The 26745-nt window shown below is 41.6% G+C and overlaps 2 protein-coding genes across 5 annotated transcripts in view; both read left to right on the top strand.

The window, feature by feature from the left end:
- Positions 1-230: 230 nt before the first annotated feature.
- On the top strand, positions 231-3574 carry LOC105449269 (polycomb group RING finger protein 3). The gene is made up of 5 exons (XM_011688387.1): positions 231-476; positions 727-1021; positions 1677-1822; positions 1898-2041; positions 2131-3574. The coding sequence occupies exons 2-5, from the start codon at positions 745-747 to the stop codon at positions 2260-2262; spliced, it is 699 nt and encodes a 232-aa protein (XP_011686689.1). The 5' UTR covers positions 231-476; positions 727-744; the 3' UTR covers positions 2263-3574.
- A 1247-nt stretch (positions 3575-4821) lies between these two features.
- LOC105449267 (multiple epidermal growth factor-like domains protein 10) overlaps positions 4822-26745 on the top strand; it is a 24790-nt gene continuing 2866 nt past the window's right edge. Inside the window, exons 1-14 of one of the 4 annotated variants that reach the window (XM_011688381.1) lie at positions 4822-5285; positions 19147-19441; positions 20122-20248; positions 20443-20611; positions 21315-21561; positions 22125-22245; positions 22324-22461; positions 22560-22739; positions 22834-23161; positions 23564-23671; positions 23878-24042; positions 24346-24552; positions 25395-25550; positions 25633-25809. In XM_011688381.1, coding sequence (XP_011686683.1) covers positions 19296-19441; positions 20122-20248; positions 20443-20611; positions 21315-21561; positions 22125-22245; positions 22324-22461; positions 22560-22739; positions 22834-23161; positions 23564-23671; positions 23878-24042; positions 24346-24552; positions 25395-25550; positions 25633-25809 — 2269 coding nt within the window. In that variant the 5' untranslated portion in view covers positions 4822-5285; positions 19147-19295. Of the gene's footprint in view, positions 5296-18957; positions 19065-19146; positions 19442-20121; positions 20249-20442; positions 20612-21314; positions 21562-22124; positions 22246-22323; positions 22462-22559; positions 22740-22833; positions 23162-23563; positions 23672-23877; positions 24043-24345; positions 24553-25394; positions 25551-25632; positions 25810-26745 lie in introns of those variants that run through there. The other 3 variants (XM_011688380.1, XM_011688382.1, XM_011688383.1) reach the window with 3 other exon arrangements.

Here is a 26745-nt window from a genome sequence, read left to right as displayed (position 1 = left end):
TTCTTACAACCGAATACATGATATATCTTTTTTATATGCCAAAGTAAATCTAACGAGAAATAATTGGTCGAATTGATCAATCACAAAGTCGAAAATCAAAATAAAATTGATCAAACCGCAAAATCGCGAACGTTACCTACGGAATTATGAATATTGGCTACGTAGGTCAATATTCACGTTTCATTTAGATAGAGGCGCTTCACGTCTTCCAGGTTCGAGCCGTTAGACGCCAGGCGGCACCGCGATCGGTCCGCCTCAAGTCCGTTTTGTTGTCGTATGATTAAAAGTTTTTAGCCACTGAGTTGTTTTTAAGGCAGATTTTTTAGTGAAACCTCCCTTAGTTCCGCAAGTCGCTCGCCGTGATCCGTGATTCGAGGTGCCAGAATGCTGCGGGATTCGCGAGTCCACCCCGCAGAAGGCCGCGACGAGTAGAAGCTGGGCAAGGGCATCACCGTGCGAACACGCTCGAGATTGAGGTTAGACCCCACGATAACCCACTTTCCGCACGCATTTGGACCTGGGGCGCACCGTAATCGCAACCCTGCGGTTCTCGTGCATTCCGTGACGGGTCGGCGGGATTGAGCTGGCCCGATTCGCATTTTCCTGAACCTGCTACCTTTCTCGAGGCGCGGTCACCCGTACCCGTTCCAACAACCTCGTCCCCGTAACCTTCGGCTATTAATATCCGCGACTAATTAATGCAGCCGTTATATCCGTTCACTGCAGATAATATCTCTCTGTTAAATGGTGATTATCGATGCCATGGAGAGAAGGATAAAACTGAAAACTTTGAACAGTCATATAACATGCAAGATATGCCGCGGATACCTGATTGACGCCACCACGGTCACCGAATGTTTGCATACGTTCTGCAAGAGTTGTCTGGTGAAGCATCTCGAGGAGAAGCACACGTGTCCGACATGCCAAATTGTCATACATCAGTCGCATCCGTTACAGTACATCAGTTTCGACAGAACTATGCAAGATATTGTCTACAAACTAGTTCCTGACCTCCAAGAAAGTAAGGGCTTCATTTCAATGTATCACTCGCACGCTTTTACTCTAATCGTATGACGGATCTATTTTTAATAATGTGTTTAATATGTTTAATGTTAATTTATACAGTTTTTTCAATTTTAATATATATAACACTTTCAACCTTGACGTAGCCTTTTTGTTTTAATTCTATTTTTATTATCTATTCAATTTATCAACTTTATATTTACTCATTCATATTTATATTTATTTCTGATTTATAATTTGTATATTTTTTTTCTTTTATTGTACTTATATTTAATTTATTACATTTTTTTAACCAATTATATAAATCTTATAATTTTTATTACTACTGATGAGGACCGTGCAATCAAAATGTTCAGTGTTTTTTTTTTTAATGTTAAATAAAGAAACATTATTTTAGTTTAAATAACATATAACAACATCTCTCGTTCTTGGCTACTTTCATTATTTTATAGGCGAGTTTATTATCATTTTTATTATTTCTTTTTATGTGTTTATTTCAATAAATTCGAAGCTTGTTTTTGCAATAATCTAAGGAAGATTTAAAAGGATCAAAACAGACACAAAGATTCTTTTAAAAACTCCTTCATTTCAGTTTCTGATCTCTTTTTGTACAAAAAAATGTCTTTTTTTAACAGAAATGTTTTTTATTTCAGATGAAACCAAAAGGGAGAGAGAATTTTACAGAGCTCGAGGTTTGCCTTGTCCTAAAGACATTTTGCCCAACGCCGGAGAAGTTGAGGAGGAAAAAGCCAATGCGGATGCGCACGCGGAGTCGGATTATCATCGCACTGACGAGCAGGTAATCGCAACATCAGGAAAACGCAAGAGTAGAATACTCAATCAGGAATTAAAACTAACGCAATCAAATTTGTAGGTTAATGTATGTTTGGAGTGCACGAACTCGAGTTTGAAGACCTTGAAGAGGAGATTTATCAGGTGTTCGGCTCAGGCTACGATAACGCATATGAAAAAGTTTATCGCCAAAAAGGTTCTAACCGGCATGGAGAAATATAGAGATGTAAGTATATCTAGCGATGATATAACGCTAAAGAACGTATATAATTTGTCATTTGTCATTCATTAATTCGTTTCCATGTTTCTCCACAGATCGACATTTTGTGCAATAACGAATTACTAGGTAAGGACCACACGTTGAAGTTCGTTTACGTGACGAGATGGAGGTTCCGGGACCCACCCCTGAGGTTACAGTACAGATCGCACATAGACATGCAAGACTAACCCCTCCACATTCGGGAATGTACAAAAATCACGAAGGATCAATCTGTTCCTTTATTTGTACATTTTTTCTAGTTACATTCTCATCTTAACTGTTGTAGTACTTATCTCTACGTTTACACGCATTTATGTGAAATTTTAGATAACGATATCGGTTCTGTGAAACAGGGTGATACGATGCCGACTACGAGATGTATTATTCGATGTTAATAATAGCAGAATCCCATTATTATTATTATTGCGTATTGGTAATAACGGGATTCTACTGTTCGAGTCAAAGATCATTCTTGTCATGTATCATAATGAATTGTACGATATATTATCTCTTCATAGTTAAAAAAAAATTGATTTGTCAAGATTTTCTCAGTAGTGCATTACGTCTGTTGATGTTTAAGTGATTCGTGGCAGGGAAGGCATCGTGATGAAAGAAAAGGGGAATCTATATTTTCAATTCCAGTGTGTGTGTAATACACACACACACACACACGGATCTATGTAGATATTTAATTACCATCGCATTGTACAGATTCTCTCTGCCTATACGTTAAGTTTCCGGCGGACCATCTCTCCTCCTCGTATGCAGAATCTTGGCGGACGCGAGTGAGACTTTCTACATTTTACGCACGCGAGACAAAGAGCTACGGATCCTCGTTTTGTGAAATTGTACATTCTTTTTTCATATAGCACGCACCTCATCTTTGTACATAGAATATTTTTGACAGAATGCGAACAACATTGCATGTAGAGAAAAAAGGAGAGAGAGAGAGAGAGAGTGCAAAGCTTGTATTAGGTAAACGAAAGAAATTGGATCTGAATATTCAGGTCTTTTTAACTTTGTATGTTTATGCGCCGTACATATTCTAATCGCGTCTCAAGTTTCTCTCGACATCGGCTTGCGATTAAAAAAGAAGAAAGAGGGAGAAAGGCACAGATTTTTATTTCGATGGCGAAATATTTTCAGGAGATTCGCCATCGAACAGCGCGTGCCGTGTCGAGCGAAACGCATGGCGCTCGTCGCTTGTAGTAAACGATCCCGGTATTGCGGAATTCTTCGGAACGGATTTCGATCGGAATCGTACTTCTATTGTGTTTTCTAGGGAAAACAGAATAATTCTGATCCATTCCGTGTAATTCCATCCGTACTGTTTTTCATCCGACGATCGCTAAACGAAAGGTGTGATTGTACATAAAATTTAGAAAATCGAACGCGACCTCTCGCCAAGTAGCGATACCGCAAGAACGCTAGAGCTTGTATGTTGTACGCTGTGTATGCGCATCTTCATAAATTATTAAATAAATATGTTTTGTACAGCAATATTATCGATATGCTCGTAGTCTTTAAGACGATTTATTGAGGCGTTTAAGAAAAAACATAGGGAATGAACAAATTAATGTGATTACCTGAGAAGTATACTACTTTGTTTTACTAATAAGAGGCTAGTTCGCCCTTTGCTTTCAATACAGATTCTATTCGTGTCAAAATAGAGTCGTACAATGCTTGCATAGTCATCAATGGAATGTATTATTCACTTAGCAGAATATCTTTCAATTACTCATATAGATGATGCTTAAGAAGGAAATTTGCTTCTCACTCTATTTTCTAAAATCGCTCTCTGTTCTCCAAAACTTCAATATCTTTCCTGGTCAGTGCCTGATTTAAATATCATCAAGTCATTGTTAGTAATTTTGAAGAGTAAAGTGAAAAGCAGATTTCCTCCTTCAATATCTCTTAAGCAATTGTTCTGCAAGAAGAATGATATTTACACTGGTGACTGTTCAAGCACATTATTATGACTCTGTTCTAACAGGAGAAGGTGAAATACGCATTCATACCTCACTTTTATTAATAAATACGTTCATTCACTTCTGAGATTCTACAGTTTATATAATGTAAACTATGCCAAATGCGCATTTATCGATAAAAGTGAAGTGTGAATGTTAAAAACTACTTATATTAAAAACAAACGGTGAGTCAATCTTTTTGTATTAGATAAACGAAAGAATTCAGATCTAAACAGCCAAGTTTTTATAATTTTGTACATTTATGCGCCGTACATATTTTAATTATTATTAACAAGAGCCCTATTCTTTTTAGCTGAGCTTGCGTCGTTCATCTCGTCTCTTTTTTTTAATAGTGAAGAGAAAAAAAGAGGAAAGAAGTTCAACAAAAAAAACAGACCCAATTATTATATCTCAGGTATTCACTCACAATTTATTATATTTTGTCTGTCCCCTATCCGTCGTCTATGTATAAAGCCCTTATGTCCACGACGCTAGAAATCACAATACTAAAATCTCGGTCGGAGAGAGAATTGACCGATCGCATTTGAACAATTCGGCCAATTGACCTCAATGCGATTAGTCAATTCTCTCTTCGTTCGACCGATCTCGGACCGATTTCTAGCATCGTGGACACAAGACTTCAACGAGAGCGACGAACATTGAAAGTTCGCGCTCCCTCGTTAACCGAGCCGGGCGCGCGCATGCGTCCTCTCGCACTCGCCCGGCCTGGCGGATTCGCTTTACGGAAAGAGCGGGGCGATCGGTGCGAGACGTGAGACGCACTGACGGCCTGGCGACCGGCCGGATGCCTGCGGGTCCGCGCACCAGTCCCGCTTCAGTTGAATGAAAGGCATCGCGGCGGGAACGCGCGGCCGTGCTCTCCACGCACTGTTTACACGTAAAGAAAATAAAAGGCCCTTCCACCGCCGTTCCAACCCGCCTCGCTGTGCTCCGGCACGCAGCTCGCGTCGCGTCGTCGGAGAATGAGAGGTAGAAAGTGAGTAATAGAATCGATCCCCTCGCGCTCCGATACGTTTTTTGCATGCGCGCAATTTCGACGCCGGTGGCGTAAAAAAGAAAAAAAACGTGCGGTGCCAGTGTGCGTCGATCCGTCACGCGGATGGGGATCTACGTCTCTCCTGCGTGCCGCCGTGGTTGACCGACCCAGAAGTGGACGGAATTCTTCAGAAGAGAACCGCCGTTGGACGGCCGGAGAGATCCACGCGGGGATCGCGCGCGACCAGGTCAGACAAGGTCCGATCAAGTCAGATATCATTTATCTTTATTTTTATCCTACAAATCTCGCAGGCGTATCTCGCGGGAACGTGCTGGTCTGTTTCTCGTTAGTCGGACTAGCCGTGCACGCGTTGTACTTAAAATAAAATGGACATACATATGTGGTATATTTTGAAGTTTGGCGAGAGCGAGAGAAAACGTCACTTCAGTGCGGTCCAGTGCGGCGACGAGGAACAGGCCCGTTGGGGCCCCGTGTACGCGAGAAAACATGGTAAAAACATGAGCGCATTATGCAAGACATCGCTCGGTCTGTCTGTCGGCGACCGCAGGTCGCTGTGTGTCGCAGCACGCTAAGATCAAGAGAGACACGCGACGATTCCGGCGTTCTCTCGCGCCCCCGCGCGCGCGGTTGATCCAATTACCCGCGCGAGATGACGAGGAAGCGCCTACTTCTCTCTCCGAGTTCCGCGACAGCTTCGATTGCTCCGAATGCGATGCGTTTGCCGGAGCGTGTAATGGAGCTTCATCCAGCTGGCGCGGCCCAGTTTTTGCTCCGCTCGACCGCGTTAGAACGTGACGACGAGAAAAGCGTTTAACGGAGTACGCGCGTATACGCGTCGCGACTCGAAGTTATTGATGCGTCATGCGTTTCAGGGGGGAGAAAATGTCGGTTTTAGTGCACAGTTGATCGCGTTGTTGTTGCGAGCGGCCTATAAGCAGAATTCGCGATTACGTTGCAGCTGAGCACGCTAATTGTATAGCTTTCACCGGCGCGATCGACGAACGAGCCGCGTGACGCGTGCGACGCGCGGACGTCGTCGTTTGGTATCTGAAAGACGTACATACGTGCCTCAAACACGTTTATTTTGTTCTCTCATATCTCGTGTCGTTGCAGAAAAAAGATAACGGGAAACTACTCTGAGTTACTATTTCGCGCTCTCGTAGAAAGGCCAAATAATTCACTTATTTTGTGTATTAAAGCATTATTAACTTGGTGCTTTTAATACTCAATGTAAGTAATTATTTGGCCCTATTATTTTAGTAATTATATATATTATTTGAGTATTGAAAACACTAACTGTTAGATCCGTGCTCAAAATAAATAATTATTTTTCCAGTATTAAATTTCTGCAAGAGTATAGGATACCGTTAAAGAGAAAGCTGAAAAACAAAAAGATTCTCCGCGATTATCCCTTTTCCGAATTTAATTCGGCCAATAACAACCAAGAGTCGAATTTAGCAAAACGTGAAAAAAAATCTCTGTATGGTCAGAAAATATTCATATATTTGACAAAGGATGGTTAGTCGGAACTTTCAAAAATTTTCGGTCCGCACTCGACGACTCTTCTGATGTCGACGGCAACTGTACGTGACTTATCCCTTGTTGGGGATGATTGTCCCTTTAGCCACGAAAAAAACTTATGTCTGAAACCATCGCCAAGATTAGGATGATTTCGCAGGATCTCAGGTAGCATTGCTGCAATATTGTCGAGATGTTTCATGCTATACTTGAGATTGATACAGGACGCAGAGGAGAAAAATTTGTTCAAGGACGAATCACGTCCTTCAGGCATTTACATGCGCCGCGATCGTCGTCAACTCGTCTTCGCATTTCTGGAATTTTTCTCCGCCCGAGCTAAACCTTTCTTCACGTCACGGATTACAGGCGCGGGACCGCCGTTCGTCGAGGGACGCTTATGATTCTCATGAATGAGCGGCTTTACACGCGGTGCACGACTGTGCCTGCCACCGGCGGAGTCCTTGGCTCTCTCCTCTCCCGCGTATGCCGCGCAATCGCGCGACTATTCCGTGACGGTGGAGAGGCTCACTTTACGCGACCGAGCGGAGCTGTACGTGCGTCGCGGCCGGCGTAAAAATTCGACCGAGCGCCGCGACCGGTTTTCCTCTCGCTCCTTCGACTCGAAGGTCCGTTACCTCGGGTCCGTAGGTGCGTTCGGCTCTTACCTGAACGTCACCGGCGCTGCAAACCTCGTGCCGGCCTTCCACCGGACAACAACATTGCGAAAGCAGATTTGTTTGGCTCGCAGGACGAGTCTCTCGATCTTCGTCGCGCGAGCTATTTTTGATCCCACGCCCAGTAATCACTTCTATTTTCGTCGTCGCGATTGTACACGCTGAAACTCTGCCTCGCATACGCGAGAGACCGTCGTCGCGAATTCATCTTTTGAGTTTTTGCTCGGCTCGATTTTTTGGCGGGGAGGGGGCATTGTATGTACATCGTTTTTTCCTCCGATCGCGTCGAATTTAAGAGTATAAAAATGTGGGAATAAAAATGTCGAGAGGCAATGTCGCGCCGATGTTATCGAGCGGTATCGCGTCACCCCGATAAGATCGGCTGTCATAACAATAACGAGCCCAGGTGTTTTTCTGTTTTTTTTTTCCGATACGAAAACATCGCGATTTCTGCGAAATATGAGCGCGGAATGTGAATTAAGCTAATGAAAGCTTCTGCGAGAAGAGCAGGAACAAAAACACAGGATGTTGCGAGCGCGCATTCCTTCCTCATTATACGGGAATCTCTAATTTGGCTAACATCTTCAGTAATACGTAGCGCTTCCCTACACATTTTATCTTCTTTAAGAGTTCTTGTTTTCAATGGCTCTCGATTACGGTATCTGCGATCACCTTCCGATTAGTTTTTTGCCGGAAATCAATAATCCTTCTATCTGGAATCGATTGCTGCCTGTATTGTTATTTTCTTTTAATTTCTTTTAATGCTTTCTCTAAAAAGACCATTATCAGATTTGGTTCTGAGAGAATTTTATTTTAAAATTTCCCCTGAAAATTATGTTAATCGTAGGACAACATGGTATTTTGACGAATTTTATATGATTTTTATTATTTTTTTAAATATATACTACAACAAATTTATTGTAGTGTACAGTAAAATTTGTCAAAATATTATGTTGTTCCACGATTAACAAAATTTTCAGGGTAAATTTTAAAAGAATATTCTCTCTGTGTGCTGTCGGAGATTTTTTGAAAATTTTTTTTAATCTACCGAAGATGGTGTTCGGAGTCTCTTCGACCGAAAACTAAAGAGGTGGCTACACTACCTTTTTAAGAAAAGGTAATTAAAATTCAGGATGGTCAGCCGAATATATCTTCCGTCTGTCGAAGAGCCGTTTAAAAAGTCTCCAGCCGAAAACCGGAAAGGTGACAATCTCGTGCTCCATTTCCAATACGGGTTTGAGTCGGCCGTAATAATATATCAATGTCGAATTAAAAGTGTAAGTACAAAATCGTGTATAATCGGAAAATATATGTTAAATATGAATACAAAAGACACGGTTAGTTTCGCGTCAGAAACTTTCGAAAATCTTCGGTCCGGCACTCAGTGCGCTCCTCTAAGTGCGCAATTTGCTTTAAGAGTTGACACTACAGACTTCACAAGCTCCCAAAAAGCGTTCGAAGAGCAAACGTGGATAAGATTGACCGGTGTTAGCGGATTGGTCGTTGATCATTCTCTTCCGGTTACGATGCGTCCGCGCCGGGCTATGAGTCATTCAGTACATATCGTATATTATTTTTCGTTATCTACACGCTCGAACTCCATATGTTTATCCCGACCGCAGAGTTCGCGGTAATGCAGCATCCAAGCGATGATTCATGTTTACTCGATAGCCTTCCGTACGGCTTTTGTTACTGAATTAAAACTGCGCGTCCTACGCGCCGTATACGGCGAATAAGTAATTGTACGTACGCGAAGGTGCAGGCACAATGACGAAGTCGGAGACAAAGCCGCGCGAGTGTCCCATCGGAGAGGAGCATCCTCTCTCTCTCTCTCTCTCTCGCGCGCGCGCGTCCCATTTAAATACTCCGACTTCGGCCGGAGCTATCTCGGCCTCCGCGTGACAGCGTAAAACGGAATACGGAGTGTATATACGTGAAAGAGCATGGTTTGCCGTCGCTCACGTCGTCGCCGCAAAGAGTACGACGCTACGTCATTGTCGCGGGAAAGGGGGACAGAGGGTGAGGGCGACGGCGGGGCGGGAGAGGGGGGGGTGGTGAGAGAGAATGACGAAGGCCGTGAGAGCGCGAGGGGAATGGAGGCTGCAGCGTGGACACACAGAGAACCGCGTTATTCTACCCGCATGCGGTCAACTGTAATATAACCGCCGCGCCGGATGAATGCAGGCGGAGTCCCTCTTCGATACTCTCGCAAGTGTACGGACATGAATGACGCCGGACGCGATAGGAATGTTTATTTTTGATATCGCGATACCGTTCGGCTTCGGACGTGCGCAGATCGGAGAGGACTAGCGCGTCATCTCGTAATCAGTGGCGCGATTATTATATACGGGCTTTTTGCATTGGAGTCCTAGAGGAGTCGAAGCGCCGCAAAAAAAAATATTTTCAGAGAAAAGCTGTAAAGTGATTTTATAAAAATAAATGTTCTGTTTTTTAATTATTTGCTCTGGTTCCTAAATGGGTAATTTAACGGTTAACAGTTTAATATATAGATATTAAAAATAATATGATAGATATATTTAGTAAAAATAATTTAACAGCCTTGGTAGAAATGTATACATTCTTCTTAGACGCTTATCCAATTACTGTCTAGTATTACTATGTCCATTAAAGGTAACAATACTGCGTCGGAAAATCTATCAAGAACTTGATAGATTTTTATTTACAAAATACGAAATATTATATTGTATTATATCACTGTAAGAACAAAACTGCCAATTTCGTGAGCAGCAGATTTGCTTATTAATCAATTGAAGTTTATTTATTGTCGCGTTTTTGTTCAGTAAGTGAATTCAGATTTTGCGCATCTTTTGTGTGCAGTAAAATAACTGCAAGCAAAGCATTAAATCTGAATTGGGATTCTAAAGTTTTACTTCTCAATTATTAGACAGAAGTTATTATAATACAGCTAATAACTGCTCAAAAAATGTTTGAAATTTCTACCAGGGAGATATTTAGTAGTTTAACAGATATTAAGAATGTTAATTATTTACTTATCGTTTCTTCTTTAAAGGGAAGGAAGGAGGGAAATTTGGGGCGTTCGAAGATCACAAATTCCCAAACGCAAATTTTAGAAACGTACCTCTGTCATCACTTCTCAAAAGTTGACGCTATCAGCGCCTGCAAACAATAAAGAATACTTTTTTTCTCATTCACTTGGAATTGAATTCGATCGCGATTCGCGATGATTCACCGGATTGCTGATATCCGGAAACGTCGCTTTGATGTTTAATTAACATGGTAATGGCGATCCTCGCGACCCGATGGGAAACTTACGCGGCCGGGACGTCATCGCGGGGACGAATTCGCGGAATCGACGTCTCCGCGCACGCGACCCGAATTTCCGTCGACGACGCGAACGGGCACTTCCGGCGAATGGGACGGTGGATTCGGAAAAGACAGAAGCGATTTGAAAGCGGACGCGCCGTGCCACGGTACGAACAACGCGCGCGGGTAATTAAGTGCCTACGCGCGTGTCACACGGTGACTGGATTTTCCGGGAATGACAACGCGGTACGAAGCCGTCGTCGCCGTCGCGCCGACTCTCGCCCGTCCAAGGCCATTTTCACGTATTATAAATACGTTCAATTACTGTTCCGTGTATCGCCGACGTCGCGCGAAGTCTCAATTTCGCGGAACGCTTTCCGCGTAAGTCGACTCAGACGACGGCCTTATACTATACATATATCGAGACCATTTTGTACTCTCGCCTCTCCTCATTGTCCACGGTACGCTTAGCGTTGAATACCTATTTATCTAATTGAGGATCACGTTCAATGTCTAGAGTTTCTCCTCCAAAGTTCATCGCCGACGACAGCGTGTAATTTGAGGAGGCCTCCATTCTTTGTAAGCGTAATTCGAACTTGCCTTCTTTTTCTTAATGTAAGACTTAATGCCGTTTTATGCACGTTTTGTACTGACGAAAAACAAAGTCGTTAACTTGACTAAATTAGTCCGTCTTTATTGGAGAACGTATTTATAAGGCTCCTGTTCGCTCACTGCTACTACCTCGAATTGTCAGAAGCGAGAAAATAATCTTGCAAAATATATTTAAATAGAAAAATTTTTCAATAAAACAGCACTTGCAATCAATAGAATACTCATAAAATATCTTGGAAACTATCCTCTTGATAGCGTGGAGGAATTAAATCATATTTATTTCTATATATTTATTAATTTGACAGTTGTCATAGCTATAAACATAACTTATTTCGTTTTTGATTATGCACAATTTCATTTCCAGATGATTATTTATTATTTAACGTAATAAAAAGACAGTTTTGGTATATTTTTCAAGTCGGTTTTATTGATTCTAAGTTGTTTTGTTGAAATTTCTATATAAATATATCTTGCAAGAATTTTTGTTGTGTGTATTTTCTCGCTTCTGACGTCATAATCTGGGATAGTAGTGGAGAGCGAACAGAGGCCTTAGGCTTCAACGCGAAAAAAATAGACGCGAAATAAAAACACTTGACTAAACATTTGAAGAAACACTTGACTAAATTAATTTAGTCGTTAGCTTGACTAAGAAGCAAATTTACATCGTCGAAAACACACAGAGAAAAGAAATTTAGTCGTTAACTGGACTACATTAATTTAGTCAAATTAACGAATAAATTTTCTTTCCCAGTGTATTTTCCGACGATGTAAATTTGCTTCTTCAGATCGACGCCTTTTGACGGGCGATCCCGAAACAATTGAATCGAATCGAAAACGTGAACTCCGTGTGACGGATCGCTCGACTGTCGAAGAAAGAGCCGCGAGAAGGGGATTACAAGTGCAAAGGGGTTGAATCGATCGATAATTGCGGAAACGGAATTGCACGTCTCCTCTTCGCTAAATAACAAGCCAGAGTACCGGCGTAAGTACCTTCGTGCAAATAATGCGTTTTACCTCCGACATGGTAACCAGTCAAGATAACCGTTGGAAATCGCAGTTTAAGCATTTGATTTGAATAGTTGATTTCACAATTTCACGACTCGTGTTTTCTAAACCGGCGTATTACGTGACGCGCGCGAAAGGACTGCCTCGGTAATTGGGTCATCCATAATTAATGCACCGATGTACGGATTATTTCGTGCATCTATTTGCGTTCCCGATCAGTCCCGACACAAACACGAGCACGCATGTCAGCCGTGCGCATTCTCCTATTGATATACGCTTTTATCGCTATCAGCGGCGTGTGCGTGTAGAAGCAAGTCTTCACGGAAAGTAGGCCTCTGGAAAATAATTATCCTTCCTCGCGGCGTGCGCTTAAGCAGGGGCGTGTAAGCAGGCACGTCACATATGCGACTCTTTTCCTTCATATATTTAGCGATACCATCGTGCCCGCACCTGTTCGACCGGGCCTGTTACGTTTAGTGCGTGACTTTCACTGTTGCAATACTCCGTTATTACATAAGGAAGAGTCGCGAAGTTTATTCAACCGCGAAAGGGTTGCGACGCACACACAACTCACGGATAGAAATCCCTCCTTTTCGTCGGAATACGAAACCGCATTTCACATATGGTAACAAATTCTGCGCGTCCTCGTCGGCGTTGGCCTCTGCAGAGATAAATTTTTTCAGTCAGAAAAAGTGACTTAATTTTTTTTATCTTTTACTCAATTTAAATCCGTAGCAATTAAACGACGAAGAGAAAAATGGAACACATTTAAATTACTGTTATGGATATTATTCGTTTTTTTTTTGTTGGCCATATTAGATTTTAAAATAGAATTAAAATATAAAATTAAAAATATAATATTAAAATATTAGAATTTAGAACAAGTAAACCTATACTTATGTGAAAGGAGGGACAAAGGATGTTATCACATTGCGTTTCGCGATGTTTCGATCGTAATTCGACGCGATAAAAATTCTCTTGGTATCAATCTCCATCGGATACTTGGTGTTGGATTTATTTCACGCGTGATTAATAACTCGAATAACATACACGTAACATGACAATGGTGTAGCGCACAACGTTGATAAAACGAATACATAACACGTGTGTAGTTGTTAAACGTAATGTATGTAAGAGGAATTCTTGTCGGTTACACAAGTCGCATTATCGTGTTTATCAAACAATGCGCTTTATACCTCTCGGCTTCTCGGGAGAAGGCAGTGGAATGTTATAGCGCACATACACTCCAAGTGTGTGAATCCGAAGCCACTTTTTACGCATTTATACGCGTGTTATATTTTTATACATTTAACTGTGTTTTACACAGTTAAATGTGATCTTCTTGCGCGTGTCCAGAACTACTCCGGAAGCGAAGTGCTCACGCACTTCGACCCTCTTCCGGCTTACGCTCTCCCGCGATGCGTTAGAATCGTAGCGCGGCAATGATCGTTGCGCAACTTTCCTACTTTTCGCGTTATATTATCGTAACGTTAGAAAGCGCGCGCACAGTCAAATTGTTTCGCGAGTGTGAATTCCCCGGCGTGACAAAGCGTGTTCCCTCTTACGTAACACCCTTCCTCGGATCTGGATTCATTTCAGCGAAACGCACGTTCGGATTCGCGAGACGACGACGACGACGACGGCGACAACTCCGCGAATCGTGACTCTCGTTTCCCAAACATGGTGGATCCGCGTGCGCTTTATTTATATTTATGCGATAACGTATACGCAACGAGTGGGCGAACGGCAATGACAATTGAAGCAAACGGAACGCACGCAGGCACGCACGTCTGTGTGCGTGGGTGATTTATCTAATCTGCTACCGTATCGAGTCCGCGCCAGCGATACGGTCCATCGTTTGACGTCGCGCATCCTCATTAATTCACGCCCGAGCGCGCGATTCCGCGATTGTATACCCTCCAGACGTCTCGCTATATTTACGCGTAACAAAGATCCGTATCAGCTAAGCGGTGCAATAACGCTAATTGCGGTATGTCTATATAGCATTAATTGCACCGTGCGAACGCGCCCCGTTTTTTCCGTCCATGTTCATTGATACGTCGGGTCTTCGTGCGCCAATCATACAATCGTGCCAATCCGCGAAATGAGATAACGACGGCGTTATCAGTTGTATAAACGTTAGAACGCATGCGATTAGATAGCGCAAGGAGGAGCTGCAGAAACCCGAGAAGTTCATCGGCCGGATTGTCAATATTTTATTTTGCGCGAGGTATTCAAATTAATTATTATCAAATACGACGCCGAATCGTCTATGCCTTCGGCCGGCTTTTAAATCAGTGGGAAAAGGCAGTTCCTTCTCTGCAGGAAGGAAGTTATGTCTAGATATAATCGAGTCGAAAGATAATAGAACATGTTCGGCAGTTCACTCGAAGAGAACGTTTGAAATTCAACGTTTCTCGCAACTGCGATATTATTACACTATACTCGCAGAATTGGAAATTGAAAGCAGAAGCAGTTTTCACTTTCTCCAAAATTATTATCGCGCGAGTGAAATACTTAAAATTCTGCGAATAAATTGAGAGTCGAGTTTCTTGCATATCCGCGTGTTTTCTTCCTGTTCTATCCGTATTTAAGGCTAACATTTCGTTTCTCGTACAATAAATTTTCCAAGTGTATTGACTGGCTGTAGAATACATATCTATGTATCGAAAATTTCTAGAAAATTTGAGAAACTTCTCCATTCCGTAGCGTATTAATACACGCTTCAAAAAGTCAGCAATACGACGAATGAAATGTCAGCCCAACACGACGTCCTTGTCCCGCAAGATCTCAATGTTGCTTTCTCCGCGATCACAGCTCTCGTGTCCTTTCGCTGCAGGCGACCGATACCCACAGGCCTGGTCCTTTGTTCGCGCAGCGGATAAGAGAGATCCCGAGAGAATGATACACATCCCGCGGACGGAGAGAGAGTTCGATGTATCGTTTTTATCGCGGACTCGCCCCACATCCTGTGATTCGCGCCCGCACACACGCGCGCACGCTCGCACACCTACGCCGCAAAGTCCGTGAACTCTTTTTTTTTCCTACGTAAACGAATTAATTCTCCCCCCTCGAGGTCGCGCGAAGCCGAAGGGGTCGCTCCCCCTTCGGCAGCCGCAGCGGAACGAGCACACGGTAGAATTCGGTCGCGCGAAAGTGGCAGAACGAATTCTCAGCAACGCTCGAAAATATCCATGGTATTTATAATAAATGTGAAAATATATCGATATATTGTATATTGAATATAGATCCAAATGTAGGTATTTATATGTATAAAATTTTTCTATCTTAGGCTGCGTTCCGATATTCTATAGTGCACGTAACGTATATTATAGATTTTCAGTACTTGCAGTGAATATCGGAGCACAATCTTAGAATTACATGCCTAAGTTTTTATTATTTTTGAAAAAAACTGTTCAAAAATTGTTTATAGATAATGTATTGTCTTTTAAAACATAAATATAAGGATATTGAACGAACTGATAAGATAATACATAATGTAAGTAGAAAAAATTAACGTGAATAAGAAGATATCGTTATCTGAAGTTTTTTTCTATAGTTTCTACTTTAACCGTAATTTGGAAAAATTACAATATCTCATTATACCATGCAAATTACAAATCCGATAAAATAAAACAAATCGATAAACGACTTTAAAAGTTAATCGAATACGCGTGAAATTGACTGATTGACGTAATTAATAATTAAACGTAACTAATTAATTCCATCAGCTGATACTCTTAAGATAGACAAGCGAATTTGCGTGAGACAAAGAATAATTTGATTTCTTACACATTAATTTGCTTATTTAGTCGAAATATTATTCAAAATGTTAGCCGTTTTTTCGTATATAAAATTATATTCTGCATGCGAATAAATTAGAATGAGCTTTCCCTTGCATTCTACCCTGCTAATTCTTCAAATACAAGAATAAGTTTTCAGAGTCTTTTTTTTCTTGAAAACAAAATCTTACTCGAGAAAAATTTATTCTATTATTTTAACTTGTTAGTTTGAGCTATGGAATCACCCTCTTTCCATTTGTATCAGCCTGATTCGGTCCATCCTGTAGATAAGTAAAATATTATCGGTTTTACGATATCAATGAAAATTTACGTCACGTGCCGTCGCTCGTAAAAAGTTTTCCTGCTCTGAAAAAAAAGGCACGAGGCAAATAGCGGGCGTGAATAAAAGAGTATACGCATCGGCGCGAGAATCGCGTTTCATTATCGTACATCGTTATTTTAGACTCGTGCGATCACTCCGTCTATCAGCCACGGTCTGGCTGTTACGCGACTCGCACGATTAGATGGGTCTCGTGAATTCACATATGCGCGTGTACGTGAATGTACGCACACGGCCGCTCTGTTCTCGGTGGATGTGTGTGCATCTGTGTCTCGTCTGCCTCCGAACAATCACTCACGTTACGTTCACCTCTTTCGCCAGTTGTCTCGCTTAGGTACGAGAATGCCGCAACTGGTCGGTGACACGAAAGTTACCCGCTGTTACACGTGTGCTCGTTTGCTCGTCGTCCGACGTTAATTAGGACAACAACGACGACGACAATGTTGAGGGATTTGTATCGCGGAGGAGGAAACCGTATCGTCTCGCGCGCGTCTCCGAGAAAAACCGCGTCTCTTCCGGGCGTGTCACGCACTCCAGAAAAAGTCACCGCGCGGATGCATAGTCCGATTATAATAATTATCAGAATGAAAATCTGCGAGAGCGGACAATTACCGCGCGATGTAACAAATCGCGTGGTTTTATTCCGTTCCCTCGTGTTATATCAAAAAGAAAGGGAAATGAGAGAGAGGGGAAAAGTGAGAGAGAGAGAGCACTAATGTGCTAATGACGCGAGGTTTTCGTCAGAGAGACGCGCGCGGTTGCGGTCGGCCGATTAAATTCGTCTTGGAGCATCGCTCTAATCGGTGTAACGTTACGGCACTTCCGGTCGCCGTTGAGTGCGGGAGCCGCCTAGACTTGCGACGTGAATCATAGCGTACGAGTCACGTCATATGACTCGAAAACCGTGAGGCGAACCGTATGTTCGACACGTGCGCAGCCTCTGATTCATGTACTTTACTCGATTCGCCAGGCACAATTTCCGGTCGTAATAAAGGCACGCGATTGAGAAATTTCGCTCCGGTTTTCACCGGGCCGGCTTCGCGGAATTCTGTGCTCATCGACGAAAACTGCAACTCTCGTCGATATGTATTCCGAGCGAAATCCGCAGCGATACCGATACGCGTCCTCGTTCGACGAAATTATACACCCCATTCGAAGCCTATGTTAGAAACTCGCATTCTCGATGATGAAGAATTCCTCTGCATGGTTGCGATATCGCGGGGACACGCAAGGGAGCGATTATACATTCTTCGCGCGTTATCAAATCGATGTAGAGCGCACGGATCGATAGAGCTGTCGCATTCTTATTCGAACAATGGAACGTTTAATAAACACGTTTATTAACGTTGCGTGAGGAATTGTGTGCGTCTTGTTCTTCGTACCGTGTTCGTCACAGTGCAGTGGAATTTTCATTATCACAAAATTATAATGGTAAAACGTTCTGTAATACACATATGATTAAAATAGAATTGTATTCACACGGATCCCGTGTTGAATAGAGCATATTTTACTTCACATTATTATCTAGTTACTCATATCACTAAAAATTCTATTTTATATTGGCTGCTTATTTTTTATAAACGTTTAAACACGTAAAAAATTTTCACTATTGATCATACGTTACCTGCTCAACGAGACTTTTGTGCGTGTATTTTGTTGTGCACGATAGGATAGAATTTTCATTATCATAAGTGTATAGTGATAAAATATTACTTAAGCGAGTCTATGACCTCATACATCATACTGTTTTGAACACGTTTTACTCTAATGTTGTTATCTAGCTATTTCTGGCTTAAAAAATTTCCATTTATGGACATTTATAAATAGGATATTTTTTGTTTACTTATTGTCTTTTTATCATGATTTGTAATTCCTGTTATTTGATAGCACATTTCATCGATTACTCATCCAATTTAGTCATTCATTCTTTATCAATATGTACATAACGATCACTTGATTTCTAATTTGACAACCAATTATGGAAGCTTTTATTATATATACCACAATTGTTTGGACCACAATTTATAACACATGAAGAGCAATTTGACGAAATTGCTGTTTATGTATCGATGTATTAATCGGTTTACTATACGTTGCATTTCCAAATTTGTATCGACATCTAGCATTTTAACGTACATATTTAATTTGATTATTTCGCTCGATTAGAACACTAAAAACGAACGTTATTAAAAGTCGAAGCGTCTACCGACTTTATTATGCTATTACTATGTCATTAATCTTAATTACTTACTTAATTTAAAATATTTATTAGCACGAACGAAACCAGCTCGGTCTGTCAGCCCTTTTTTATTATCTCCATCATATTTTTGTTCTTTAGAGCCTATACAAATTTTTGTTTGATTTAAAATATTGGATGATGTTTATCTTTTACAAGTGTTATGCGAAACTTCGATAGTGCTGGTTATCAGCGAGTATCATGGCAGCGCATTAAAGTTACACAGCGGAGAATCCGATAGCGTTCAACCCCGCGACAGCGGAAACCCGACTCGGCGCGCGAGTCTTTATTTAACGTCGAATCAAGATCCGCAAGTGGCGAAGTGGCTTCGCTGTGATTCATTAACGGACGGTGCAGAGTATAAAGTTCGAGCGACAGTAGGTTTCCTGTGTGCTCGGACCGAGCGATTAAAAGGCGCGTTGTAAGGTCCAGTAGAATGCGCTGCAGCGTTCCTATATACGTGCGATAGCCACCGCGCGGCGACGATGTGCGCGAGGAATCGCGTGTCGGGTATATACTCGCGTACATTTTGCAGTCGTTGGTAATTCGCGAGGTAAATCGCGCGCCGTTGCGACATACACACGTACATCGCACACACGCTAACAACGCGTCGACGCGGCGCATTTTACTTTCAGATTTCTGGAGACGGATCTGACCTCCCTCGTGCTGCTATTCGAACGCTGATCGAAAAAACCGCCACGATCCGCGGGTGCCGTTTTGCACGAAACGCGGGAGATTTGATCGCGAGCAGCCGGCGATAACGCGCGATGGGACGGCGATAGCGATGTTTCGCACACGAAGTTCAAAGTTGTATCGATCAGCCGGAATGGGGTCTGCTGCAGTCTGGCTGGTCGCGGCCGCCGCCGCGATAATTTCGATGGGAGCGACGTCGGCCCTCGAGGGACCAAACATATGCACCCGACAGGACACGTAAGCACACGAGAATTGAACTAATAATTTATCGCGAATTTACATTCGCACCGAGTTGATCGTTGACCCGGGAATAATTGTCCTGGGTGATTTTTCATCTCATTTGCGAGAGAAAATAAAGCTCATTCACAATTAATAACTTTCTTCTCTGATCTCAAATCCATGTTTATTTTCTTTTTATTTCTCCTTAATTATATTTTTTATTATTTTTAGAAAATATTGAATAAATAATCACCTCAATCTCTCTCAAATATTAATAAATCGTAGAACAGTCAATAATTTACAATATGAAATTAATAATACCTTTAATTGTGGTGTAAAAATCATTCCAAATATTAATCAACAGCTATTTCTCATATCACTGAAATATGAAAAGCTTGAAAACTACGCGCAATACAAAAGTAATATTACGTATCGAACCTTAATTAGTTAGTCCGAGAATTTTCCAATCTTACTTATGTATAAATAATTTTTTATATTGCATTTATTACAATATTTTTCAGTTAAACTTTAAACAGTTTTCTTTAACAAAACAGGCTCTTGTTGGACTGAATACTTTAATATCTACCAAATAGATACGATTTTTTAAGACACTGGTACATATGTATATGTATCACTAGATCTTAAAGCATTAAACGCGTACCATACACCGTCCGTGGAACTTACGAGAATTTTTTCAGGTATACGATAACAGTGAAAGTGTCCGAGCAGCAACCCTACACCGTGCGAGAGAACACATGGTGCTTCAGCTTCCCACCGAGATGTTCCAAATACAAAGTTGTCTACCGTACAGTCTACAAGGAACAGGTCGGTTATCTAATCTGCGTCTCCGCGACATACTTTCTAATTTCACGAAGGGGTCCAAGATCTATATTTTACGTTTCCTGCTTTAATGTCGCGTCACGATAGTAAAGCTCGGAGAAAAAAAACACTGCGGTGAAATAATGATTAACGGTGTAACGGCACGAATCGGTCCGGTAATTGCCCGCGGTTTCTTGCAGGAATTGGTGAAACAAAGGCCGGTGGAGGAATGCTGCAAAGGCTATACGCCGACCACGAGCGGCGATCGTTGCATTCCAGTCTGCTCGAAGGATTGCCGCCACGGTACCTGTATCGCGCCTGACGTCTGCAAATGCGAGTCGGGATACGGCGGCCCGTTATGCGACTACAGTGAGTGCATCTTCGGCCTCATTTCTTTCTATTCGACTAACAATAACGGCGGGGACGGCAATCTCGTCCGGCGACTCGAGTACCCTTTTATTACACGTCTTTACGCCCTGCGACGCAACAGCTCTGTCATGCCCATGAGTAATAACGTGCTAAGTAACACATTCAGATAAGAGAGATATATCGTATGTGTATGAGATAACGAAAACGTCTCCTAAAGACGTTGTACATTTAGTTTGACGATAATGACACCTCGCGTTTAGGAAGAAAAAAATTAGGAATGCGCAAGTCTCACGAAGGTTTAACGTAAATACACTCCAGGCCAAATGTTTGGAAATACCGACAGAAATGCAGATAAACTATAATGACGCACAACTATAGAAACAAAAACAAACTACGCTTTTCGTTGTATGAAATAATATTATTGGATCTGAAGAATTATTGTAAAAAAAATTACATTGTTGTATTTTTATAAATAATTCTAAAAATGTCAATTTTTTTAAAGTGTTTCCAAATTTTTGGCCGGCACTGTATACATATTTCTACCAAAAAATTACGTTGAGTTTTTTGCTGGAATATTATACGATCGAGAATTATTTAAAAAAACTGATGAAAAAGCACACGGTGACTTCCCAACGAAGATAAAAAGTTCGTTTAAGCGACACATACATGAGGTAGTTTATTTTTAACTCTCGCATGTGAACAGTGTGCCAGGTGAATAAATGGGGCAGAGATTGCGAGATGGATTGCAAGTGCCGGAACGGGGCCACGTGCGATCCGTTCGACGGCAAGTGCATGTGTACCAAGGGCTGGACCGGCGTGTACTGCGATCAGAAGTGTCTGCCGAACCGCTACGGGCAGGATTGCGCCGAGGAGTGCCGTTGCAGAAACGGTGGAAGCTGCCATCACATCTCTGGCGAATGTCATTGCGCCTCTGGTTACACCGGACCGTTGTGAGTTCCTAATTTCGTTGTAGATTACCGGGAGTGTCGTCAGCATTTATCGTATTTATGCTCTTGTTTACATTTACTGCTTGGAAATATCTGCTTTTACATGTATTTCGAGAGATTTCCTAAAAGAAAAATAACCTTTCGAACATTTTTGTTCTAAAAGAAATAGCTAGTCAACAAGAGCAGTTAATAACTCTAGTCAAAAAAATTCTCAGAATATCTCATAATATTTTTAATAATTTTTCATATTTTCCATTTATGAAGAGTTTTGAAAAAATATCTTAAACCTTCTTATATGATTTAAAAAGTTTTCTTTGAAAATTAACGTAACAATCTTAGAATATTTTAGAATTCACATATATTAAGAATTGTAGAAAAGTTAGATTTTCTCAGCACTTCTAAAAAGTGTTTCAATTTGTCACAAAAAAATCTGAGAAATTTGCTAAAATACTGAAATTTATATAGAAATATTGAAAAATTATATGAAGAATTCTAAGAAGAATTTTTTCGTGGAAAAATCGTGTCGATCGTTAACGATCATTGATGATCCCTATTGTATTGTACAGATGCGACGATGTGTGTCCGATGGGCAAGCACGGCGAGGAATGCAAGTCGGAGTGCCGTTGTCAGAACGGCGGATCCTGCAACCCCAAGACCGGCGAGTGCTACTGTACGACCGGCTGGACGGTACGTGAGAATTTCGCGCAATCGTATTCTGCGATACACATGTATAAATTTTACATGCCAATATGATATTTATTAAAGGGCTCAGTCTGCGCGAATCGATGCCCGGAGGGTTTCTGGGGCAACAACTGCTCTCGAACCTGCGATTGCTACAACGAAGGCAGTTGCCATCACATTACGGGCAAGTGCCAGTGCAAACCGGGTTATTACGACGACAAAGTACGTGAAAGTCGATTATTCTGATTCATTGCGTTAAAATCGCGACTTTAAAATCGAAATAATTAATATTCTCTTTTCTCTTCAACGTGTTCGAACAGTGTCTGAAGATCTGTCCCGAGGGCACGTTTGGCCTGAACTGCACGAGCAACTGCACCTGTGAAAACGGCGCTACATGCGATCCCACTAACGGCACCTGTGTATGCGGTCCAGGTTGGACGGGCGAAACGTGCAACAAACGAGTCTGCGAGAACGATCTGTACGGTCCCAACTGTGCGAAGGTGAGTCGCGATCTTCTTGGAAAACCGCTCTTCTGGAGCCACTTTCACGATGTCCCGACTAAACGTAAATTAAACTTAATTACGCAATTCGCAGGTCTGCGAGTGCGAGAACGACAACACGGAGCTGTGTCATCCGTGGACCGGAGATTGTTCCTGCAAGACGGGATGGGACGGCGAGACGTGCGCCAGGCCGTGTCCCTTCTACACATTCGGCAAGGATTGCCTGAATCGCTGCAACTGCAAGAACAACGCGCAGTGCTCGCCGATCGACGGCACTTGCATCTGCGCGGCCGGGTATCGCGGCAAGGACTGCGGCGAGCTGTGCCCGGCGAACACCTTCGGGGAGGACTGCGCGCAGAAGTGCGCCTGCAAGAACGGCGCCAGCTGCTCGGCTGAGAACGGACGCTGCAACTGCACGGATGGTAAACTTGATTTTATACAACTTGAACGATCATTTGACGGCTTGTAACTATGAACTCGGTTAAGGGAGATCTTCTTAGATGCATTTACGAGAAAGGAAAAATAATCAATGTCTGCGAACCATACAAAACTTTTAGATTCATTCAAAATTTTTCTATTCTTAATTATATTTATTCTTTCTTTGAAGTCTCACCAATATTATTTCTCAATTATTCTGCATAATATTTCTGCATGGTTGATGTTGCTTCTTTTAACAGTTCTCATACTGTTTTCCACATTGCTCGTCTGTAGAACCTTAGTAGAATTATTTATTAAAGTCTTGCTATGTGTATTTCCGATGAAGAAGATATTCGACATCGGTAAGTACGACACGCAGATTATACGTCTCTGTGACATTTTGCCAGGATGGGTCGGTGTCTTGTGCGATCGTCCGTGCGACGACAAGTCCTATGGCAAGGATTGCGAGGGCAAATGCAAGTGCTTTAACAATGCGGCCTGTAACCCGCAAAATGGTAAGACGATTCACGTGAGCGTGACCCTACCGGTTCGAGTCTTCGCGATAATAAGGGCTGGTAAAATTTTCATATCGTTTAAAAAAGAAAATGTACAAAGAATATCCGCGAATTTCTATACTTTTAAATCCTTTACCTTATCAGCACTTGCGCACCCAGAACACGCGTTTTATTTTATCTATACACACACACACATAAACACGCAGGCACGTGCACGTGTGCGGCTGGTTTCACCGGCGAGCTGTGTCAGGAGCGTTGTAAAAAGGGCTTCTTCGGACATGGATGCAATCAGACTTGCGACTGTGTCGACGAAAACACCGTGGAATGCAACTCCGCTACCGGGTATTGCGTCTGCAAGCCAGAATGGCGAGGTTTGTTGAATCTATTCCCGCGTTCTCGATCGATTCGTAAACTTTGCACGCCGAGATAATCTCGAAGTCCATTGTTGAGCCAAGAAAAACAAAATTATTTATTGTTACAAGCGCGATCGTGAAAAAGATTATTACAGACGTATAATTTCTGCATCGCATACATTGTCGGTATCTAACAATAGCGATATAAAGAGTAAGAAGAAACGGTAAAAGAAGCGTAAAAAAAAACGTCTGCTATTAATGGCAGTTCAAGCGAAGAGACGTCGTTTCTCGAGACGGGTTTTTGCTTTAACGTCAAAACAGGAATACGATGCGAAACAAAGTGCCCGGAGGGTCTTTACGGCGAGGATTGTCACTCGCATTGCGAATGCATGAACAATAGTTCGTGTGATCCCACGACCGGAAGTTGCGTCTGCGCCAGGGGTTGGGAGGGCCCCAATTGCTCGCAGCCCTGCAAGGAAGGATGGTACGGGCTGGGATGCAGGGAGAGGTGCCCGAAGAAGATGAACGGTAAAGAAGCCTCTAAATATCCATGATGTAGACGCATGACGATCGTTTGAGCGTGTCGTAACACACTAAATTCTCGCATGGATTTTTTTTTTGGACAGATTCATTGTGTTTCGTAGACAATGTAAAGATAGTTGTTGTACCTTGTAGACAGATTGCGTTATTGTTTAACAATGTAATCCTGAATGCAATTTATGTAATTCTTTTTCTCATAATTATATATTTTAATAATCTCCCAGTTTCACAATGCATAAATCTAAACGCTCGGTCGATTTCTCTCACGGAACGATATATTCATGTAAGTTAAATTTAAATTTAATCATTTGTCGTGATACACATTTCGGTATATGTTACAATCGGGAAATTATAAATAAAAGAGGAGAAATTGGATAAAATTATAAGATCTTTTGATGGGCCTGCTTGTGGTGGCATTGTAACGTCCGATGTAGATAACACGCTTGGATGTGGAGTCTCTCTTGCGTACTTCGCGGTACAGCTGATTCGAAGTTAAGAAATAGTTTGATCGCCGCTTACGCAAACGCTGACGCAAACGGTAGATATAACACTTCATTTTCGCTCTTTGTCACCAATCGCTTTTATCATTTTATCGAGCACTTCGCCAAGTACTTGTATTAATTGCTGGTTTATTTATACATTTGGTTCAAGTGAACGGGATAACAATTGGTGAAAGGGATAATAATATTGCAACGAATTTTTATATGTAGTACAAAACGGTATCGTAAAAAATTAACATAGTGATAAAGATAATTTTTTTTTAATAGAAAGAATTCGTCTATGTTATTATGACAAAAAAATTCTTCAGCATTTGTCATTTCTTCCCTCAGGAAATATGACCTGCGATCACGTCACCGGCGAGTACGTCTGCCGTCCGGGATACCTGGGTCTCACCTGCGAACATCCGTGCCCGCCCAATCGTTACGGGCTAAACTGCGCGAATCACTGCCACTGTAAAAACGGCGGGGAATGTCATCACGTAACAGGTAAGCGAGTGTTCTTGAAATGTGCAAACATTTGAATACTCGAATGATTCTTTTGTCACATCGAGATGTATTTCCTAATCAGGTGTATGCCAGTGCCGACCTGGCTGGCAAGGCGAGTACTGTCAAACGCCCTGCACGGAGGGTACGTACGGCGTGAATTGCACGCAGCATTGCAAGTGTCAGAACGGCGGTAAATGCAGATCGAACGACGGCCACTGTCGATGCCCGTCGGGATGGACCGGGACCAGGTGTACCGAGAGTACGTTTTGGAATCCTTCATTCTTTTTTTATCATTTTGATTAATTTCACAATTTGGTTTAGTTACTGGTTATTCTTCGTGTAATATACGTGAACTGCGTATTCGGGAAATCAGTCGCGCTGTCAGCGTTATTATGTCATTTTATTTATTTCGTTCGTTAAACATAAGAAAGAATGACGCCAACAGCGCTGATGACGCGCTCCTCGAACGCAACCTTAGTGTCATTATGTTCCTAAGATTCACATGTATACATAACACAAATGTATACTAACGTACTAACAATAAATATTATTTGCATTGACAATAAATTATAAGCAAAAGACCAGTCGAAACTAACATCTTTTTTTTTTACAAAAGATGGAGAGAAAATGATAATGTACATGTCTTAAAACTCTCTGTAATAATCTTTGAGGTCGCTGATTTAAAATTCCTATTCAAAATTAACAAATTTTAAGTAGCAGATCCAATATAGCAATTAAAATGACAAGTTAAATTTTGATTTTAATAAAACTTTACGTATATGTACAGATGAGGTAAATTAATGAATTTAGAAATGATTAAAGCCCAAAAAAAACGGTAAAAAAACAATACGGGAGATAACAAAAATAGCAAATAGCTAGATTGTGTATTGTTCGAAAGAGCGAGTGAAGCATTGAATGAAACGAACGTAAATTCAGATATAAATTTTTGAAATCAGAATTTAATTACAATAAATACTTCTTTCACTTCCAACTACTGATTTATTTTTTCGGTATATCGCGGGGATTCAAGAACTTCAATCACTTTAATTTTATACGTAAAAAAAGTATAGTTAAATTTTTCTTAATTTGGCCACCATATTATTTTGTCATTTTGATTTTTTTTTAATTTTGACTTCAGTGATTTCAAAAACCACCATATACTAAAATTCAACAAAATACACATTCAACAGAAAAA

This window comes from Wasmannia auropunctata, unplaced genomic scaffold (assembly GCF_000956235.1).
Source record: "Wasmannia auropunctata unplaced genomic scaffold, wasmannia.A_1.0 LD336076.1, whole genome shotgun sequence".
Lineage (NCBI taxonomy): Eukaryota > Metazoa > Arthropoda > Insecta > Hymenoptera > Formicidae > Wasmannia > Wasmannia auropunctata.
The sequence above is the reverse complement of the archived record's forward strand: the minus strand, read 5'-3'. Positions and strand labels throughout refer to the sequence as shown.